General features: G+C 39.2%; 1 protein-coding gene across 1 annotated transcript in view; it reads right to left on the bottom strand.

The window, feature by feature from the left end:
• The window catches only part of drp2 (dystrophin related protein 2), a 180,445-nt gene that overhangs the window by 69,393 nt on the left and 91,776 nt on the right, over positions 1-19,276 (bottom strand). Inside the window, exon 4 of the mRNA XM_037675513.1 lies at positions 15,302-15,458. Within this exon, the coding sequence (XP_037531441.1) occupies positions 15,302-15,458 (157 nt within the window). The remainder of the gene's footprint in view (positions 1-15,301; positions 15,459-19,276) is intronic.

The raw sequence follows: 19,276 nt of genomic DNA, 5'->3' as shown, positions 1-19,276 counted from the left end.
CCTTCCAAATGCCCCAGGAATACATGACGTATCCAGCTACGTGCATGTCATCAGGGCAAGTCGGCTCGCCTGAAGCTTGTCTTCTCGTCGAGAAAATGTTTTCATTTGCGTTGAGAGACCAGCTGACCAGATCCATAGCAAAAATTACAGTTCGGAAGATATGCAGAGAGAGGCTCGGAAGCAGTTTCACAATCAGGACAGAGCAAAAGCAAAGAGGAGGAGGAGGGAGAGGAGGGGGAAAGTATCCGCCCTTGACAAGAGCACGGGGTGAAGTGAGTAAGTGAAGTTGAGGATTTGCAGCAAGCTGTTCAGTTTGTAAGAATAAAAAATAAAGTAGAATTTTGGGGCTTTAAAATACAACCAACATGACCTAATTTATAGCTTTATTTCCCCAAGATGTTCAGGGTGTAAACACGAACAAACAGCAGAATCTTTATTACTATAATCAACATCCTCCTGTGGTTAATTGATTAAGGTGATTCATCATCACTGACCAACAATATGACAACCTGGGTGGAAAAACAAGCTGTACAAACTTTAAAAGGTACTTTGATTTATTACAAGAACAGCACAAGCAACAAAGAAACATGAAGCTGGAAACACTGCAGTTTACCAGATTGGCTTAGTGATGCTCAGGAACAAATTAAAACAGGTTTCAAACTTTAGCAAAAACCTCACTCGTCCTGTAATCAATCATTTGTAACTCATTTAATCAAAACTCCAATCCAGACCATTAGTTCTCAAACTATTCAGCCTACATGATCAACAACCAAGTTATTTTAAACTGCAATACAAATTGTAAAGATTATTATTTGTAAACATCCTTGTAAAAGTTAATGGAAAGTTTATAAAATTGTTTAACTCATCACTAAAACTTGTTTTCCCCACCAGCCTCTCTAGTCAAACTCTGACGTCATATGTAAGTTATTGCACTTGGACCTGCTGCTAATGAACAATAACCCTCTAACATCGCTTCAGGCTTCAGGCTTAAAAAGGTTACCGAATAACGGATCCTGGAGAGTGGAGGGAGTAATATACATCAACAGGTGCAATGGCAGACCCACAGGTGGCCAAGGCCACCATGGGTTAACTTTCAGCCACCCCAATCATTTGAGGAAACTATACTTTAAAACAATACAAAAACTAGAACACATAGCTTCTTTAAGTCATCAAGGTGGCCAGTTTATACACATGAACACACACACACACACACACACACACACACACTATCTGCCAAGTTCCTGACAAGAAACAATGGAGACCCGTTCCTGTTTTTAGTAATCTACACCACCTTGTAATCTAGCTGTTTTCCTCTTTTAATTATCATTTTGTTTCCAATTGTTAAAATAAATAAATACATAAAAATTGTATGGCTCATATGTGAATGTCTGTTGTTGTCGACTGTTGTCATCACCCTTTGTTAAAATCCAGGTATGTCTTGTAAATGAGTCCTAAAGGCTCAATGGGACTAATCTGTTTAAAAGATTTGAATGAAATTTGTCAAGTTATCCAGCTCACAATGTTTACATTTATACTGTATATGGGAGCAGCCGTTGAGTTTTGACCTGGCAACCCAGTTTTCAGTAGTGACCTTTCTCATGCTGAGATGCAGCCACAGACCGAACAGATAACGGTCCCTCTCTCACTTTTCAAGTTATTCAGCTTACACGATGGACAAGAGGGCATTCCCAACTCACCTCTTTGCTCCGCACAAAGAAAAAAAGTGATACATCGGTTACTTATAGCAGTCACAACATCTAGTATATAGTCTGCAGTGATCCACACCAGAAGTGATCCACATGCAGGGACACTCATAAGGCTGAGAGCCTGCGCTCAGAGCTCAGAGCAAAACAGAAACTAAATCCACTGGGAGAGCTGGTCATCTGGCTCCAATGCGAAGAAGTGCCATAGGTAGCTGAGAGCCCCGTTCTTTAGTCCATTAGTGCTTGCCATGCAAATTACTGATGAGAAGCTCCTTGTTTAAGAAAAGACAGACTATAACTTTGTGCTTTAGCACTAAACAGATTGCAGGAGCGTCCCTCGATGTCACAATGTCAACCTTCTCCATTCTCCTCCACTAATCTTTGTTCTGTGCAAAAACACACTGCAGGTGGAAGACTTACTACCAGGAATATTCTCTCTCTTCCAAGTAATTTATTTAGGCAAAGCCAGCACTCTCAATCCTCTTACTGTATAAAGAGATTACAATTCCAGCAATAACAAAAAAAAAAAAACTCCATTATTGGTTTGAATCAGTGGTGTTGTGAACCATGGTGGGGACAGTGTTTCAGAGCCTTTTAACAACACCAGAACTAGAGGCCCGACATGTCTGATAACGCCCAGAAAGTAGAGCTGAACAGAAAGCCCCAAACCGTGTGCCAACAAACACCAGCTGCTACGAGTAAACAAGCAAAAGTGTGTGACGATGGAGAGCTGGGGCGTGAGATAAGATTCCCAGAGCAACAGTCGTAAAGAGAACCTGCCGTCTCCCTAACGTACCGTCTTCCCCTCCTCAACCTTACATCCTCACTTCCCTCCCCCTCTTTTCATCCTCTCAAACTCTCCATTCTTTGCCCTCTTTTTTCTTCAGCTGCTTTACTACTCCAAGAGGAGCTAAGCCATGGATTCCCTGTGCCAGCTGTCATGTTAAAACTTTAATTCCAGCTAAATTTCACACTCAGAGACTTCATCTTTGGCTGGAGGAACATTAAGAGAGGAGCCTTCAGATCAGATTAAGATACATTATGCATGGAATGGAGAGAAGATGGGGGAATGAAATGGCTTCATTGACTTGGTTTAACCATGTTGATGGCATTAATTTGACTCCCTCTTGATGCATCCTCTCAATTACGATAAATTCTGATTTCTTTTCGCTTTTCACACGAAACAGGACAAACGCTGCAACAGACACTTTAAGTCCTTCTACATTATCCATGCCAACACATCCATACCACCCTCAAAGACATACCCTCTAATACGCACAAAGTAAACACGCTCCCAGACTAGAACTAAGACTCACACAGCGACATCACTGTAAATCCACTTAGGATCAATAATTCACATTTCTTAAAAAGCTTTAATTCTCTATAGAAAACTGGGAGTCAGTTTCCCTCATTGCTTTGTTGGAAAAGTCCTAGTGCAACCAGACGCTCGGAAAAAAATAAAGGCGATGGAGATTATAGAAATGAAAATGGGGCAGAGGAAAATGGGTGATGTTCAAATGCAAATACTAGAAATCGTCTGGGCTTGTGTGTTGGTAAGTTGTCCCTGCAGTTTGTAATTAATGGTTTTAAACAGAAAATAACTTTAAAGAAATAAGTGGTAGAGGCACAACAAAAAAAAAAAAAAAAATGCATAAAAATTATATTGACATTTTTACATCATGAAGTGTGGGCTGAATCCAATTTGCATGCAGTATTTGGAAAAATACAGTAAAATCATGCAAAAAAAAAAAAAATCAGAGTTACAGTAGGTTTATAAAGAAAAATACATCTATGGTTGAATGTTTATTTTTAACATCTTCAGAAAAATAAGCACAACAGATTGAAACAAGAGAAACTACATTTCCTGCGAAAATACACTGTGAATGCTTATTGCTTAAGAATTAGAAAAACAGCTGAAATTGGCTAAAACATGCTGAATTGTAGCTGAAATGGAAGAACAAGCCTAAATGAGCAGAAGAAAGAACACAATTGTTGAATTAGGTTTAAATAAAACAAATTAGCACAAAACGGAAATTAGCTAAATAAAAGCTGAAATTAGCACAAAAAAAAGTTGAAAAGTATTTGAAAAGGCAAAAAGAAGATTAAACTACCTGAAAGAACTGGAAAGAGCTGAAATGAGCCAAAAAAAAAGTGGAATTAGCTGAAAAGGCTAAAATTAGCATAAAACTGCTAAATAGTAGCTGAAATAGCAGTAAAATCTGAAACGTGCAGAAAAAAAGCTTAAATTAGCAGAAAGAAGTTAGAAGAAGCACAAAAATGTAGTTAACAGAAATAATCTGAAAGGAGCACAAAACAGCTGAAAAAAAAAAAAACAGCTAAAATTAGCTGATAGTGACATGATCTGGTGTTTAAAATGTCGTGTCCATGTGCAGGCAGAGGCAGGAGAGCTCCAGAGTAAAAATAATGATTAGTTTACAAAAAAATTAAAATACTGACGGGGCAGCAAAACTTACATTATCTAAAAGTGGAGAGCAGACCAATGGATGGACACTGTGAGAAGGGCATGATAATCCCCAGATACCAAAGGAATAAAAACACGTAGATTAAATACTGACACTAACGAGGTGAGAGGAGAAAAACCTGGGGTGATTGGAATTTGGATCAGCTGTGCACATGAGGACGAGGAAAAACAGACATACAGGAAACACAGAGAACAGACAGGACAGACAATCGTCACAGATAGTAGCTGAAAAAAGTTTAAATATGCACAAGGAGCTGACAAAAGCTGAACAAGAACAAAATATGAAAGAAGTAAAAAACGGATCTAAAGATTTGAAGGATGCAAAATGAGCTCGATTCATTTCCTATAAGGAAAAAAAAATGGCAGAAAAGGCTAAATATTTCAAAAAGCTAAAGTTGCACCAATACCAAAAGTCATGGCAGGATTGTCCTGAAAGAGCTGAACGTTTTGATTTATGATTTGTTGAAATCGCTTGAAAACTGCAGGACAAGAATCGCACCGAAAAGCGTATGGAAGAAAAATGGATCACAATAGTGTGAACGCTTCATAAGCATTCACACAATAAGACCTCAGGTTCCTTAAAGCAACGCATATCAGAGTAAGATCATGGCCATTTTTGTTAAATCTTCCACAATCTCACTTGTTACTTGCAAGATCTCATAATATCTGTTAGACCTCATTATGCATTGAAGATGAGTCTATAGTTTCAATGCTGAACAGGTAATAGCACAGAATTAAGTCATATATAAAACAACATGACTCGGCAGAGAGACAGGTGCCAAAACGTAGAACAAATCTAAAACCGTGCTTGAGGTAAAGCATCAGAGGTCTCAGAACAAACTTTGATGTGCTGCTGCTCCTTCAGTCGGCTGGTGATGAGGTTGCCCGTGACAGTGGGTGGTGACATGATGAGTGTGACACTCAGCAGAGATGAGAGGAAGCACCAAACGGAGCAGCAAGAAGAGCCCTGAGAGTCAGAGCCTCACACCAGGAGCAGCACCTGACAGATAATATGGTTCATTGTGATGACGAGGCTTTTTGAGCCTGGCTGGTGGATGCAAACAGATAAATGGTGAATTACGGAACAATGACTCAGATGCCTGGATTTTGTTTCAGTTGGTAAAATAACCACAAGATCCATCTGTTCAGGTTTCATTTTAAAAAAGGGGAATAATCTGAAAGACTAATTAAATGTTATACTGTTCACAATGGATCATAGTAAAACATCAAATGTTTGAAAGGAGAAATTGTAGCATTTTCTTTCACAAGGTCATTTTAAACTTAAAAGCAGCAACACATCTAAAAAAAGATGAGACAAAACCATGTTTCCCAGTGAGAAGCATCCCCTCTTCTTTCAAGAACAGCCAGTAAACATCTAAGAATGAGGAGATCAGCTGCTGGGGGGTTTGGAGTTGTCCCACTTTAGTTTGGTGAAGGATTGTAGCTGTTCAACAGCCTTGGGTCTTTGCCATCCATCCATCCATCCATCCATCCATCCATCCATCCATCCATCCATCCATCTGCTTGTTTCGAAGTCAGTGTAAGCTGCCCATACCAGAGGCACTAATGTAGCTCCATGCCATCAGAGAGGCAGGCTATAGCCAGATAACAGAATGGATGGTACATCTCTTTACTACAGAGGACGTGGCATTTGTGATTTCCAAAAAGAAACATTAACCACAAGAAGAGTTTTCCACTTTGCCTCAATTTATTTTTAAATCAACTTTGTTTCAGAGAAGATGGCAGTGTTTCTGAGAGGTCGTCACATAAGGCTTCAGCTTTGCATGATAGAGCTTTAAGCAGTATTTGTGACTGTGTTTACGGACAATGATATGTGGAAGTGTTCCTGAGTCTATGCAGTGATGGACCGAACAGAATCCGACCTGTTTTTAATGCAGTGCTTGAGAAAACTAAAAAAAAAAAAAAAAATCACAAACTTACAATATTAACATCCAGTCTTGTCCTGGAGCTCAGAGATGTTTTCCAGATTCTTGAAATCTTTTGATGGTAGGTGATGGTGTATTCAATTTCCCATTTTTTTTTTTTTTTTTTGTTGAACATTATTCTGAAATTGTTCCACTATTTTTAGACAGTTTTGCGCAGACTGGTGAAACTCTGCCCATCTTTACTTCTGAGAGATTCAGCGTCTCCATTTATCCAGTCTTCTTACTGACCTGTTGCTAATTAACAGAATTTGTTAACAGGCTGTTTCGTATTTTTACTTTATTTCTTACTTTTACAGCCTTTTGCTTCCATCCCGACTTTTGCCATGTGTTATTGCTAAAAATATTTAAATTACCACTGAACAACAAAGTACAATTTGTTAGTTTAAACATAGGATATGTTAATTTATGAAATTTGCAAATCGTTGCATTCTGTTTTTATTACATTTTACCCAATATCTAAATATTTTTCAGATTTCAGGTTGAAAATAATGTTTTTTCCAACCAAAGTCAGTCGCCTTCTTTCTCCTAGTTGTTTGTGTTTTTTTGGGGGTGTTTTTATTATTTTTTTTTTAGCTCTGGTAATTGAAAAGCTGATTTCTTGCTGCGCCAGCGCAAGCAGAAGTTTGAGCAACATACTTCTCCCTGTCAGGGCAAGTTGCTCTGACACAAAATGACAGCACAGAAAACTGGAGACAATGCAAAGCAGGAAAACAGTGATGTGGTTTGACAATAAGCTGCACATCTGTGTTAGCAGAGACTGCTGACAGCATCTGTGACAAGATTCATCATCTGTAACAAATTAATTTATCAACACACGAAAGAATAATTTAGGGTTGCCAGGTTGCACGTCTTAAAAAAAAAAACAACTTACACACATCATTAATTCTTTAATTCCAATTTATAAAGTAAAAAAATAAATAAAGAAAACTGAAGCTTGTTGTCTGCAGATATTTCCTGCAAAGGCAGAAGTTTTATATGATGCTTCAATATAAACACATCTGCCTGTCAGATGTTTTCTGCTTGTACAAAACCCACCTGAACACACTCACATGGACACACATGCACACGGTGTATGACCTGTCAATTAAAAAACCTTCCGAGGTGAAACTTTCAGACTAAAAATACATCTTAGGACTTCTGCAGTTGTCCCATCACTGGGTATTATTACAGTAAAGCAACTCTTTTAACCTTCTCAATAAGGAGAAAGTGACACAGCATAGAAACTGTGAGTCTTACAAAAATTAAAACTCAAACCAGAGGTGCACATTGTCAGAATAACAATCATCTGACAAACATAACAACCTGAACAACAGGCATTTTAATCTGATGGTCACACAGATTCTTATCAGAAAACATGGCCGCCCTATGGCTGAAAGAAGAATCTGTACTTTGTTATTTACAGCACCAAGCAGATCAATGAAACAGCATGCAGACGCAGGACAACACAAATACAGGGTAAAAAAAATTAAATAATTAAATTGTCAGTTTCATAAATGATAAATGCATATCACAGCGTCTTCATGCCAGAGTTCCATCCATCCATTATCTTTACCTGCTTCTTTCTTTTTGGGTCATGAGGACCATTGATGCCCATGTCCAGCAGTCACTGTGCGAGAGGTGGGGGACACCCTGGACAGGTCGCAAGTCCATCGCAGGGACACGCAGACAAACGAGACAAACAACCATTCACTCTGTCACTCACACCTAGAGACAATTTAGAGTTACCAGTCAGCCTAACATGCATGTTTTTGGTCTGTGGGTGGAAACTGGAGAACCCAGAGAAAACTCATAAATGCACGAAAAGAACATGCAAACTCCACCCAGAAAGTTGCCAGGCCGGGATTTGAACCAGCGACCTTCTTGCTGAGAGGCAACACCTCTACCATCTGAGCCAATATGCTGCCCTTCATGCAGGAGTTGTAGATTAAAAAAATCATTTTTTGTTCCGCCCAACAAAGTTCAGTCAAATCATCTGGACAGTTTCTATTTTTGTTGAGACATTTCGTCCTTCATCCAAAGGACTTCATCAGTTCTATTTTCTACCTGGATTACTGAGCATGAACTTTGACGTTTTGAACCACTTTGGCTATGGCTGCCTCAGAGGAGTCAACGGGGGAGAGGGCGGGCCCCAGAAACCATCTTGTCACCAGCAAACTGGTTGTTCCACAATGTGGGAGCGCAGCTTGTGGGACTCTGTTGTGGCTCCTCGGACTGATGAAGTACTTTGGATGAAGGACGAAACGTCTCAACAAAAAAATAATCTAACCAGGTGACCTGATTGAACTTTGTTGGATTTTCTACCTGGATTATTGAGCATGAACTTTGATTTTTGTTCAACTTTTGTCAAACTCTCAAAATAACATTTTGCACAATCTCACCCTCAGAGTCCGTGTTGTTAGGGATTCTCAGCCACTACCACAAAATTTCAGCTCAGTAGCTGTAAAATCAACTAAGAGACATTTTTGTGTTAGCTAACGTTGGTTAGCTGTGACTGACATCTTGAAATTGATCGACTTCATAAGTTAATTCTTTTTAATTCTTTCCTGAAAGCTTAATTAAAATATGTCTGGTGGTTCGTAAAATATTTTGCTAACAAACAAACATACAGACATAGGCTAAACCATTATCGCCCGCCTTTGCTTTCCTTCGGAGGGCGATAATGTTCGCACGGCAAAGCCCACCTGAGAGCAGAAACATGTGGGGGAAGCCCGTCTGTGCTCACAAGTAAATTTATCTGGCAGCATCTCAAAGAACTCATCACTCAAGTTTCTGATTGTGCAGATAATGTTGAAAAGCAGACTTTACCTCAAATGATCATCTAAGTTTCATTGTATTCAGTTTGAAGAAGGGTGCATGTGACAAACAAGCAGGGATTTGTGCCACACATCAATACGGTGCTCGTCTTTCAGTATGCGATCGTGTGCGCCCTTGAAGAGATTTAAAGGCAAATCATTCAGCCACGCAGCAATTATCTGACAGGAGGAGACGTTGTTTCTGTCAGCAGCACTTATTGATGATCCCTAAAGCCTTGAACTTTGATACGGACAAAAATAAAACATTGGAATCGCTGCTGGTCCCATCGAATTAACATTAGAAAAGCTTGTTTGTGCCCTTCACTCAGGATCTACACACCAGCATCAAGTGCTGCATACACCGAACAAAGACATGAAAGCTAATCCTTGAGTGGCTCCGCGTTAATCAAAGTTTTAATTTACCAAAGAGTGAGTGGAACATAAAAAAAAAAAAATACCGGCTACGTTGTGCAGATTGGGAGCTTGTGTCTGAGTTACTGATTGTCCTGCTACAAACAATCCTCGAGGTCACAGCTGAGGACGAGTGTCTTAAATAATGACAACTAATTAATCTGGAAATACACAAGCTTTCAGTATAGATGGGTTTCAAGCAAGAATTTGTCACCTCTAACGTGTTCAAGGGCAGGATCTAAATTAAAAAATATATATATGTTAAGCTTCAAATAGTTTATCCTTTTTTGACAACAAACCATTTGATAAAAGCATTCTAGTCTAGTTTAGAGCTGTCATTTCTAACACGAACTTCGAGCTCGGCCCGACCTGGATTAGGGCCGGGCCATAATAATGTGCGGGCCAGGCCGGTGTCAGGCTTTTGATTGCAACAGCGGATGCGGCAGCTGATGACCCAATTATATGGCAACATGGCTTGCCATACAATCACCAGCAGTGCACGGCCATTTGACTGTGCGCTGACCGGCTTTGAAAGAGGTTAAAAAAAGTTCACTTAAAGTAAATAAAGACATTCAAACAAATGAGACATCTTTGTTCTTTCCTTTAGAAGGTGGTGGTGTAATTTAAAAAAATATTCAGCTGCACTCAGTGGTTGTGTGCGACCCATGACCCAAACAGGTGAGAGGTCCCAAAATATCCGAAATGTCAGAGCAGGGTCCGTGTCTGAATAATGCAGAATGCAGGCAGAAGCAGGGATTGAAAGGACAAACACCCCCTCAGATCTGAATTTCTGTTGTCCGCCGACTGTTAAGTATATAAGCAGTCAAAGCTTAATTAAAAATGTTGGGGGGGTGGGGGGTGTATCGGATTTGGATCTGTAATTACTGTTAATTCATTGGTGGCTATGGGCTGGGGCCGGTTCGGGTCAGATGTTTTGGGCCTGAATGCAACTCTAATCTAGCTCTGTTTAAATAAGTTCATGCAAAATTGGATAAACTTGGCAATAAATTTCCTGTAATCCTCCTCATTTATTTATAAATGGACATCCAGGACATCCTTGCAAAAGAGATTAATGATCTCAATGGATTTCTTCCTGGTAAAATAAAGTAATTAAAAAAAAAAAAGATCCCTTAGACATTTACTAGGTTCTAGTTAAACAAAAACAACTTAGCTGTAAAGTTAATTTTGTTATAGAAGTGGGGTTCTGTGGAAAAGATATGAATATGCTATGATAACTGTATATGATATGAATATCATATGAATATGATATGCTGTAGACAGCTTATAGAACAGCCTCGGTTTTAAACAAATAATACCAAAAAAAAACCCCGAGTTTAATTCTTTCTGGACTGATAAATTAATACAAGTCCAAGAAGAATCAAGGCCAAAGTGGTTGCTGTCATTTTACAACAATTCCACCCTCAAGAAATTAATGGCAATTTGTAAATTAATGCATTTAAAGCAAAAAAAAAAAAAAAAAAAAAAAAAAAAACACTCTTCAAAATTAATCAATAATTGTTTTTTTCTAATGTCCAGAGGTGTTTTGTTGAAAACGGCACTCTCACTAAAAAAAAAGCACCATTAGGAAACAAATCGGGGTGCCACTACTACCAGGTACTGGTGTAAAAAATAAGAAAAGAAAAGAAATGTTTGTGGCAGTAGCATTATTTCTTTATTATTTGCACATTTTAACTAGACTGTGAATATTTCAGAACCACTGCCCAACTCAAGAGTGAATAATTTTCTATTAACTTTTACACCGCCCTCGGTTGTGTGTAATCTGGTTAACAGAAAAGTGACAATATTCAAGCTGAATTAACCCCAGGCTACACCCAAAGTGCTACAGCTAGCTGCTACACCTTCCATTTAAGCTTGAAGTTACCCACAGAATTCTCAGTAAATAATACAATGTGAAATGGACAGCAACCTAAAAGTCATGAAACTGGATTTGCATGAAATGCTATAAGCCTTGTGAAGGACTTGTGACCTGTCCAGGGTGTCCCTGCCTCTCACACAGTGACAGCTGGATATGGGCACCAGTGACCCCCGTGAGCTGAAAAGGAAGAAGCAGGTAAAGATAATGGATGGATGAAATGCTATAAACTTATTGAAAGGCAAGCATTGTTTTAAGACTACAGCAATCCACTTTGGTCTTGGCCTCACTCAGACTAACTGTTGCTCATAAGTCTAGTCAGAATTAAAGTATTTATCTAAACAAAACTTCCTTAAAGATCTATCTACAACAGGTAAGACATTAACTGTTCATACCTTATCACAAATCCTACTGCAAAATAAGCTGTCACTTTAAATTGAAAAGTAATTATTGCATTGCGTGGAAAGGTTAAAGGTGTATTAAACACAACACCTTCAAAATAATGTAAATGATTTACAGCAATGAGGTAAAATATGAGTTAGAGCAATTACAAAGTGCTTTTCTGTTAAAAAATATGCGGCAGTTTACCTGATTCATGTGCTGCTAAAATGTACTTGCACTGCTAAAGCATTCTCAACCTCCCACTGAGCTCAGCCTCCTTCGGTTTTATCAGCGACAACCGAAATCAAGAAAAACGTTTCAGCCATTTATCTCGTATTGACCGAGACTGGACCGTAAACTCAGCCTTGATCAATAACTGTGATATCTGCTAAAGCCGCCAGAAAACTCTCGTTATCTGGAAACTCAAAGTGCACTTTTCTGTTGCGTCTCCAAAAGAAATGAATCGTTTCAAGACTGTGTTAGCTGTCACCAAGTAGAAAGACACCGAGCCGTTCCACAAAAACCATCTACGAAACGCTGCGCAGATTACAGCACAGGATCCTGGGCACAAAATCTATTCTTTTTTCAACATATTCTACAAAAAAGGTAAAAGATACAGTGCTGTAAAGCTAACAAGGGTAGACGAACCATGACGAACAGCACTTTAGCCACTTTTTCCCATCCCACAATCCTAAATAAACAAATAAATAAAATACTGGGCTTGTGTAAGAAAGCAGTGAAGGCTCTCATCATGCAGGCTGATATGCGTCAATCAAACTCAGCCAATGTGGGATGAAGAGCAGCTGAACCTTTCACTACCTTTGCTGCCTTTAGTGCCGCTCATCAGAGACTGTTAATCTGTATACTGGAGTCAAGATTTAATGAGTTTTCTTCAACAGTATCCTCTCTCCCAGATGAAGAAGACAGGCAACAGCTTGTGCAGTTTTTCATACGTTCAATTAATTAGCATCACTTTGTAGAAATTTGATTTCTGTGGAGATTTCTGTGTTTTGTTCTCCTGCGCTGTGTTGTGTTCAGCTCCGGTCTCACCCCGTCTACAATCTTCATCACTCCAGGTGTTTGTCATTCTGTCTCGTCAGTGTCAAAGTCAGCGTCTCTGTGTTCCTCCTTTGTCCGTGCATTGTCCTGTGGAGGCCGTCGTGTTCCGTCCCTCTCGTCGTCTATTTCCTAAAGTAAGTTTTGTTGCCCCGTCAGCATTTGGTTTTGTTTATTAAAATAAACTTAAGTTACTTATTTACCTGCAAGTGTCCAATTGTCTGCCTGCACGTGGTTTCAACAACCATTTAAAGCAGAATCATGTCAATTTCACTGCTACACTGAACAAAGTAAAGGGCATGGTTGATTTATGAAGGCAAAAACAACATAAACCATCCAAGCAGGTGAATACTTTTTATTTGCCTTGAGGCCGAACAATAACAAAAAGCTAAAAGTAGTTTAAGAAGTTTTTTTTTTTTTAAGTATGCTGAATCAGGTAAGAAAGGGAACACTATCATACAGGAGTGCTGGGTGGGTTGATTGGTGAGTGAGTACAGCTGGGATGACTACAGATAAACAGCAGGTGTGTGACAGGTAAGACAGAAACTAAGAGAAACTATGAAGAGGAAACAAACAAAACTGCCGAGCAGAACAGGTAACATAAACCCTAAGACAAACAGGATCACTGAAAATGTTGCTAAAAGGCAAAACTCAAACAGAACAAATACAAATTAATACATAAATAAAACCACAATGGTTGGACCCTTATTTAATCGGACTCTTAATCTAAAACACATCTGTAGTCTAGTTTGAACTGTGCTATATAGTATCAAACTCAAGTGCTGAACTAATATCATTTGAGTTTAAAAACAATGTCCAAGTGATGAGTGGAATAAATATGAACAGGTCAAAAACAGTTCATATTTGGTCAAGAAAATCTAGTTTAAGCAGACTGAAACAGGCAATTTTTACTATGTTCCTTGAATGTTACATAAAAGTTTGTTCGAGGAGTGCAGCACATAGTGCCATGTGGCAGATTACAACCTACTCTTTGAGTTGTGCTAAGTGTCAGTCTTGTTCAGTATTGGATTAAGCATTTTATTTTGCCCAATCAGATGGCAGTGGGCGGGATTTATGGTACGCTGCATGAAATGTGAGTCGGTGTGAAAAACCAGACGAGGCAGAGCGCACAGCGATAACAGAGTAAAGCTGTCCATTACAAGGGTTAATGCGGAGTTTCCGACTGTAACAGACTTTAAGAAGCATATGAAAGATAAATACTTTTGTCTGTATTTTTTATGCTATTTCAGAATGATGCAGTGTATAGCTGAAAACCATGCTAAGTGTAATTAGCATTTTAGCATGCTAGCACGTTATAGTAGCTCAGATTATCGTATACTGAAATGTAAATCTAAACATTAGTGGCTGGTTGAGCTTTTAATGGCTCCATATGAGAAGGCAGTGCGTTTTACTAAGGAATATAAAGGGACAGAGCTGTTAATGTGAACAGTGGACCAGGAGCTATTCTTTGGACCAGCTGGACGAGTAGAAGTTCCTCATTCAGCCGTTGGATTCCCATCTGTGAGGTTGCTGACAGGAAGGATCTCGGTGTTTGTGTGACATCACCTGACTACTTTACTCATTGCCATATTAAAGGGATCGCCACATCTACCTTTTTCCGATCCAATCTCAAAACTTCGGAGGATTTGTGAGTACAAAACTAAATCAATGCACATGCTTTGGATTTTATTTTGCTCAGTCAGATGCATCGATTCAGGCCTGCAACGGGTTATTTTGGGGTTGAATTTGATGTTTTAAAAGCCTTTACAAAATATTAAGGTAATACTTGGACTGCAAATATTTGGGTTGAATCGAAAGCACTGAAAGTACTGTGAAAAGTTGTTTTTGTTCTTTATTTGTGACACCAATTAGTTATTCTATTTACATATTGTTTTTACTATATTGTTCTTACTAAAAGTGTATTTTAAAATTAAATCAGGCATCGGTGTCTTATTTTAAAGTTACTTTTAGTGGGGGGTGGGGGGGTTGTATTATAAGAGAGTGTATTTAATATAAACATACACTTATCAGAATTAAATTCTCATTGGGTTAAACAAAGTGTAAAGTCACATTTTCCTACAAAGTGGAGGCACCGCCATTAAATTAAATACAATATAAACAGTAAGTTGCATCTCCTGTAAGCTGTTAGCACAACTATCTTTAAAATAACGTTCCCAGGGCCTCGACCAACGTACTATATTTCAACCTAACCTATTGGTTAACTCTTCAGCTACGTTGTACGGGCGCTACACATCAGTTAATAAAAATTTCAGAACTGTGACTTGGCTACTCATTTTAGCACATTTCTGTATTCTGAACTATTTTACACAAATTGATCCAATTCTCTGCTGATAGAAGTTCAATAACTTCGTTAAGTGGATTAAAATATGAAACACGTCATTGGAAACTGCCATTTGGTTTGGAATGTGGTGTGGAAATTTAAATATACTTCAGAACTTGGAATCTTAACTTAATTTATAACAGGATTAGTCTTTTGAATGCATTTTTTAAGTTGGATATCCAAACTTTGATCATGTCTCGTGTTTTGTCGATTTAAATCTGACCCCCTAAAGGATCAGATATTTTATTCTGTTTGTCATACACAGAGCCTTTGTATGTGTGTGTGTGCGTGTGCGTGTGTGTGTTGGAGTAATAACCTGGTGGAACTCTCTCTGGTGCTGGACCGCCCCCACGTCGCCTCCTATGGGCAGCTGCTCCGACAGCTCCTCGTCCTTGGCCGTCAGCCACTCGATGATCTCCTGCAGGGAGAGCTGCAGCTTCCCGCTGTTGTCGGAGAACGCTTCTAGCCGCACCCTGTCAACACACACACACACACACACACATGACTTGTGGTCTCTGCCTTCCACCGTCCAGAACACAGAATTTACTTTAACATTCAATAAACTCAACAAAAAGAGCCAATTACAGAAAAAACCTTCAATCAGAATTCAAAAACAGCAGCTGGGTTGTCTTCTGCCATGTTTCAGCTCGTCTAGTCTTTAAAAGCTTTGAGAAGTTCTACGTGGAGTGGACGTGTCTTGTAAAATCAAATCAAATACCTTTGGTGATAATTTGGGTGAGGATTTCAAGCTCACTCAAACCAAACTGGTGAAAAATGTGTTTAAAGGAGCAGCGTGAACTCTTTGCTTTGATGCAACAGACCAACGGACTCAAGAGGAGCCAGTTTGAAAATAATTAATTATTCACGGTCCACGTCAGTCCATCAGCGTCATCGTAGGATTACATGAAATGATCAGTATCACTTACTGCTAAAAAAAAAAAAAAGATACTCCTATTTTTACTTTTGTCTCTGTTAGCAAAATATCTCACGGACTTAAAGTTTGAGGAAGTATCAACAGAGGATGCAATCTCCTCTGTGGTCCACACTGCACTCAACCACCTGGAGCAGAAAAACTCTTACGTCCGTATGCTCTTTGTGGACTTCACATCCGCCTTCAACACCATGATCCCCCAAACCCTGATGGACAAACTATCCACACTAGGACTAAGCCCCTCCATCTGCAACTGGGTACTAGACTTTTTAACAAACAGACCACAGTTAGTGAGGATCCACAACCTCTCCTCCTCCACCATAACCCTCAGCACTGGCTCTCCTCAGGGATGTGTGTTGAGCCCCCTCCTGTTTACTCTGCTCACATATGATTGTGCAGCTACCCATCCAGGCTGTCACATTGTAAAGTTTGCAGATGATACAGCGGTGGTGGGATGCATCACAAACAATGATGAGTCCAGCTACAGGCAGGAGGTGGAACACCTGGAGAGCTGGTGCAGAGAGAATAATCTTCACATCAATGTGAAGAAGACAAAGGAGATGATTGTGGACTTCAGAAGGAACAAAAACACCTACACCCCCCTGAACATAAGAGGATCTGCGGTGGAAGTGGTCTCCAGCTACAAGTACTTGGGTGTACACATGAATGACAACCTCAGCTGGAGCAACAACACCACCAGCCTGATCAAGAAAGCTCATCAGAGACTCTACTTCCTCAGACGGCTGAGGCGAGCTGGTCTGGGAAGCTCAGTCCTCACCTCCTTCTACAGGTGTGCAGTGGAGAGCATCCTGTGCTCGAGCATCAATGTGTGGCATGGAGGCTGCACAGCTGCAGAAAGAAAAGCTTTGCAGAGAGTGGTGAAGGCTGCACAGAAATCTGTCGGAATCAGTCTCCCCACCATCACAGACATCTACACCTCCAGATGCAGGAAGAGGGCCACCTGCATCATGAAGGACCCCACCCACCCAGCACACACACTTTTTGCCCCACTCCCCTCAGGAAGGAGGTTAAGGAGCATTAAGTGTAGAACCACTAGACTGAGGAACAGCTTCTACCCTGAGGCTGTTAGACTCATGAATCTCTAACTAGAATAATCACTGTGAAAAACCATATCATGTTGCTGCTGATCTGTTTCATGTTGCTGCTGATCTGTTTCAATGTTGATGTGTTCATGCGTGCACATCTGCTCACAGACTCATGTTCATGTTTGTGGTGATGTTCAATGTTTTATGTTATGAGTGCTTAGTGTATATTTAGTTGATGTTTTTCTTAGTTCATATCTTAGATGTTATTACTGTTTTTCTTATACATTTTATTGTTGGATGTAACTGGGACCCTGCGTACATAATTTCGCTCCACCACATGTACCACATGAGGTGCGAATGACAATAAAGAAACTCTGACTCTGACTCTGACTCTGACTCTAAATGAATATCTACAACTGAGTAACTTTTACAGTCATTTTAATTCAACATGGCCAGTACAGCTAATTGATACAAACCAACACACAGTTCTAACTCAGCTTACAGATATTGAGCTAATTTCAAGTGGTAGTAGCTGAGAGTCATTCACAACACATCTCTGAACACTACATCTCATGATATTACAAGGCTATAACACAGTTTGTCAACAGAAGATGATATTAGTTTAAAACTCTGGCCCTAAATGTGGCGGGCGATATGCATTCCATTAAGGAATAATTTTTACAGTTTGTTGACAATATGGGAGTTATTATTACAAAACCCCGCCTAGAATAAAAATGTTCCCTTTAAATTCTTGTAGGTGAACTTGTGCAAAATAAAGGAGCTGTATTAATGCTCTGGATGTTTTCTGTTCCTCTTTGTATTTAGTGGAAGCTCTTCTCTTGTAAACTGTTTGATCCATCAAATTCAAACCATCTAAAGTTGTTGATAAGTTAAAAAAGTGCATCTCTGCAGGCTTTTTGTCTTCTTACGTCAAATACTTAAAACTTGTCATGCTAGAGTTTTTAACTAAGAAGATTTTATGTTTAAAAGTGTCAAAGTTAAAGCAGTTTTGGTGAAAACTTGAAATTTATTTAAACTCGGTTTCATGTGATATTTTAGCACTCAGCGTATGAGTTAAGGATGATTTTCAGCTACTACCATGCCAAATTTTAGCTCAATATCTGTAAAACTGGCTGAGCTATAGCAATTTTTGTGTTTCCAATAACCGTTTGGCTGTGGCGGCCATCTTAAATTGAGATGACCCCAACAGTTTAACAATTGTAGACGTAAATCTAATAAATACCTACTGAGAGTTTCATTAAAATCCACTCATTGATTTACGAGACATTTTGCTAAAAGACAGGCACAGGCCAATATATTATTGTTCTTTTGCCTTTTGTAGCAGGTAAACTGTTCAGAGCTTCAAACACTTAATAGTAAGAAGAAAAAAAATCATCTGATCTGCCGGATGGTGGCATAAAATATTGGTTTAAACTTTTTTTTTTATTTTATGGTTTAAATCAAAACAATGTTTGAAATTAACACAGAAAGTAAACAATCAATCTAAGCTTTACCTTAGAAATAAGATGCATGTTTTACTGTAAGAAGAGTATTTGAACATGAGTCCAGTTGAATGAAAATTCTCTGATTTTAGCCTTTCTTCAACACTAAACAAATCCATAGTGTTTTATTTACATTGATTTTTTATTAAAAACATGTTTTAGCTACTATGTTTTTCTGGTTTCAGCATTAGCATAGCAACTAAAAGCAACCCAGACTGTTTGATGGTTTCTTTTTTAAAGCTGACAAAAACTGTCCGCCTCTCCTGCTTTGTTAGTTTGAGCGACAGGTCAGAGATCGGACTCTGCAGCCACGAGTCGCTGAAACACACAATGCTGCATTTCTGTGTTTTTGTCAGAGTTCATATCTCATTTTCCCCTTTTCCATGCGAAGACTGAAGGAAGAAATGGTGTCAATGTCCTCCTCGTCACGCTTCGTTTTGCTCCTTGGCTACATCTCCATGTCTGGTGTTCAAACTGACCTGGTTTCTGAGTTTTATTCCAGTGATTAGTCGGGATCAGTCAGCAGCATGGACAGCATTCAGTATTCTTGGGTCATCAGTTCTTTATTTTTTTGCTTCCAAGGAGCCAGATTTTCTTGGACTCCGTTAAAATCCTGTGAACTTCAGCTTCTTCTTCACTCATTTGTAGTCCAGAACTGTTCATTTTTAGGGAAAGGTTTTGAGTTGTTGTTCGACAAATCATTCAGGCATAAAAAAGGCTGCTAAACTTTAAGAATGAACCGGTGTTGAGTCGGCACATAGACGAGTTGGAAACAAAACTATTTTAAATAAAATCTTTAGTCTAACAGTCTG

Source organism: Nematolebias whitei, chromosome 4 (assembly GCF_014905685.2).
Source record: "Nematolebias whitei isolate Nwh7 chromosome 4, NemWhi1, whole genome shotgun sequence".
NCBI lineage: Eukaryota > Metazoa > Chordata > Actinopteri > Cyprinodontiformes > Rivulidae > Nematolebias > Nematolebias whitei.
This window is presented reverse-complemented; position numbering and strand designations above follow the sequence as displayed.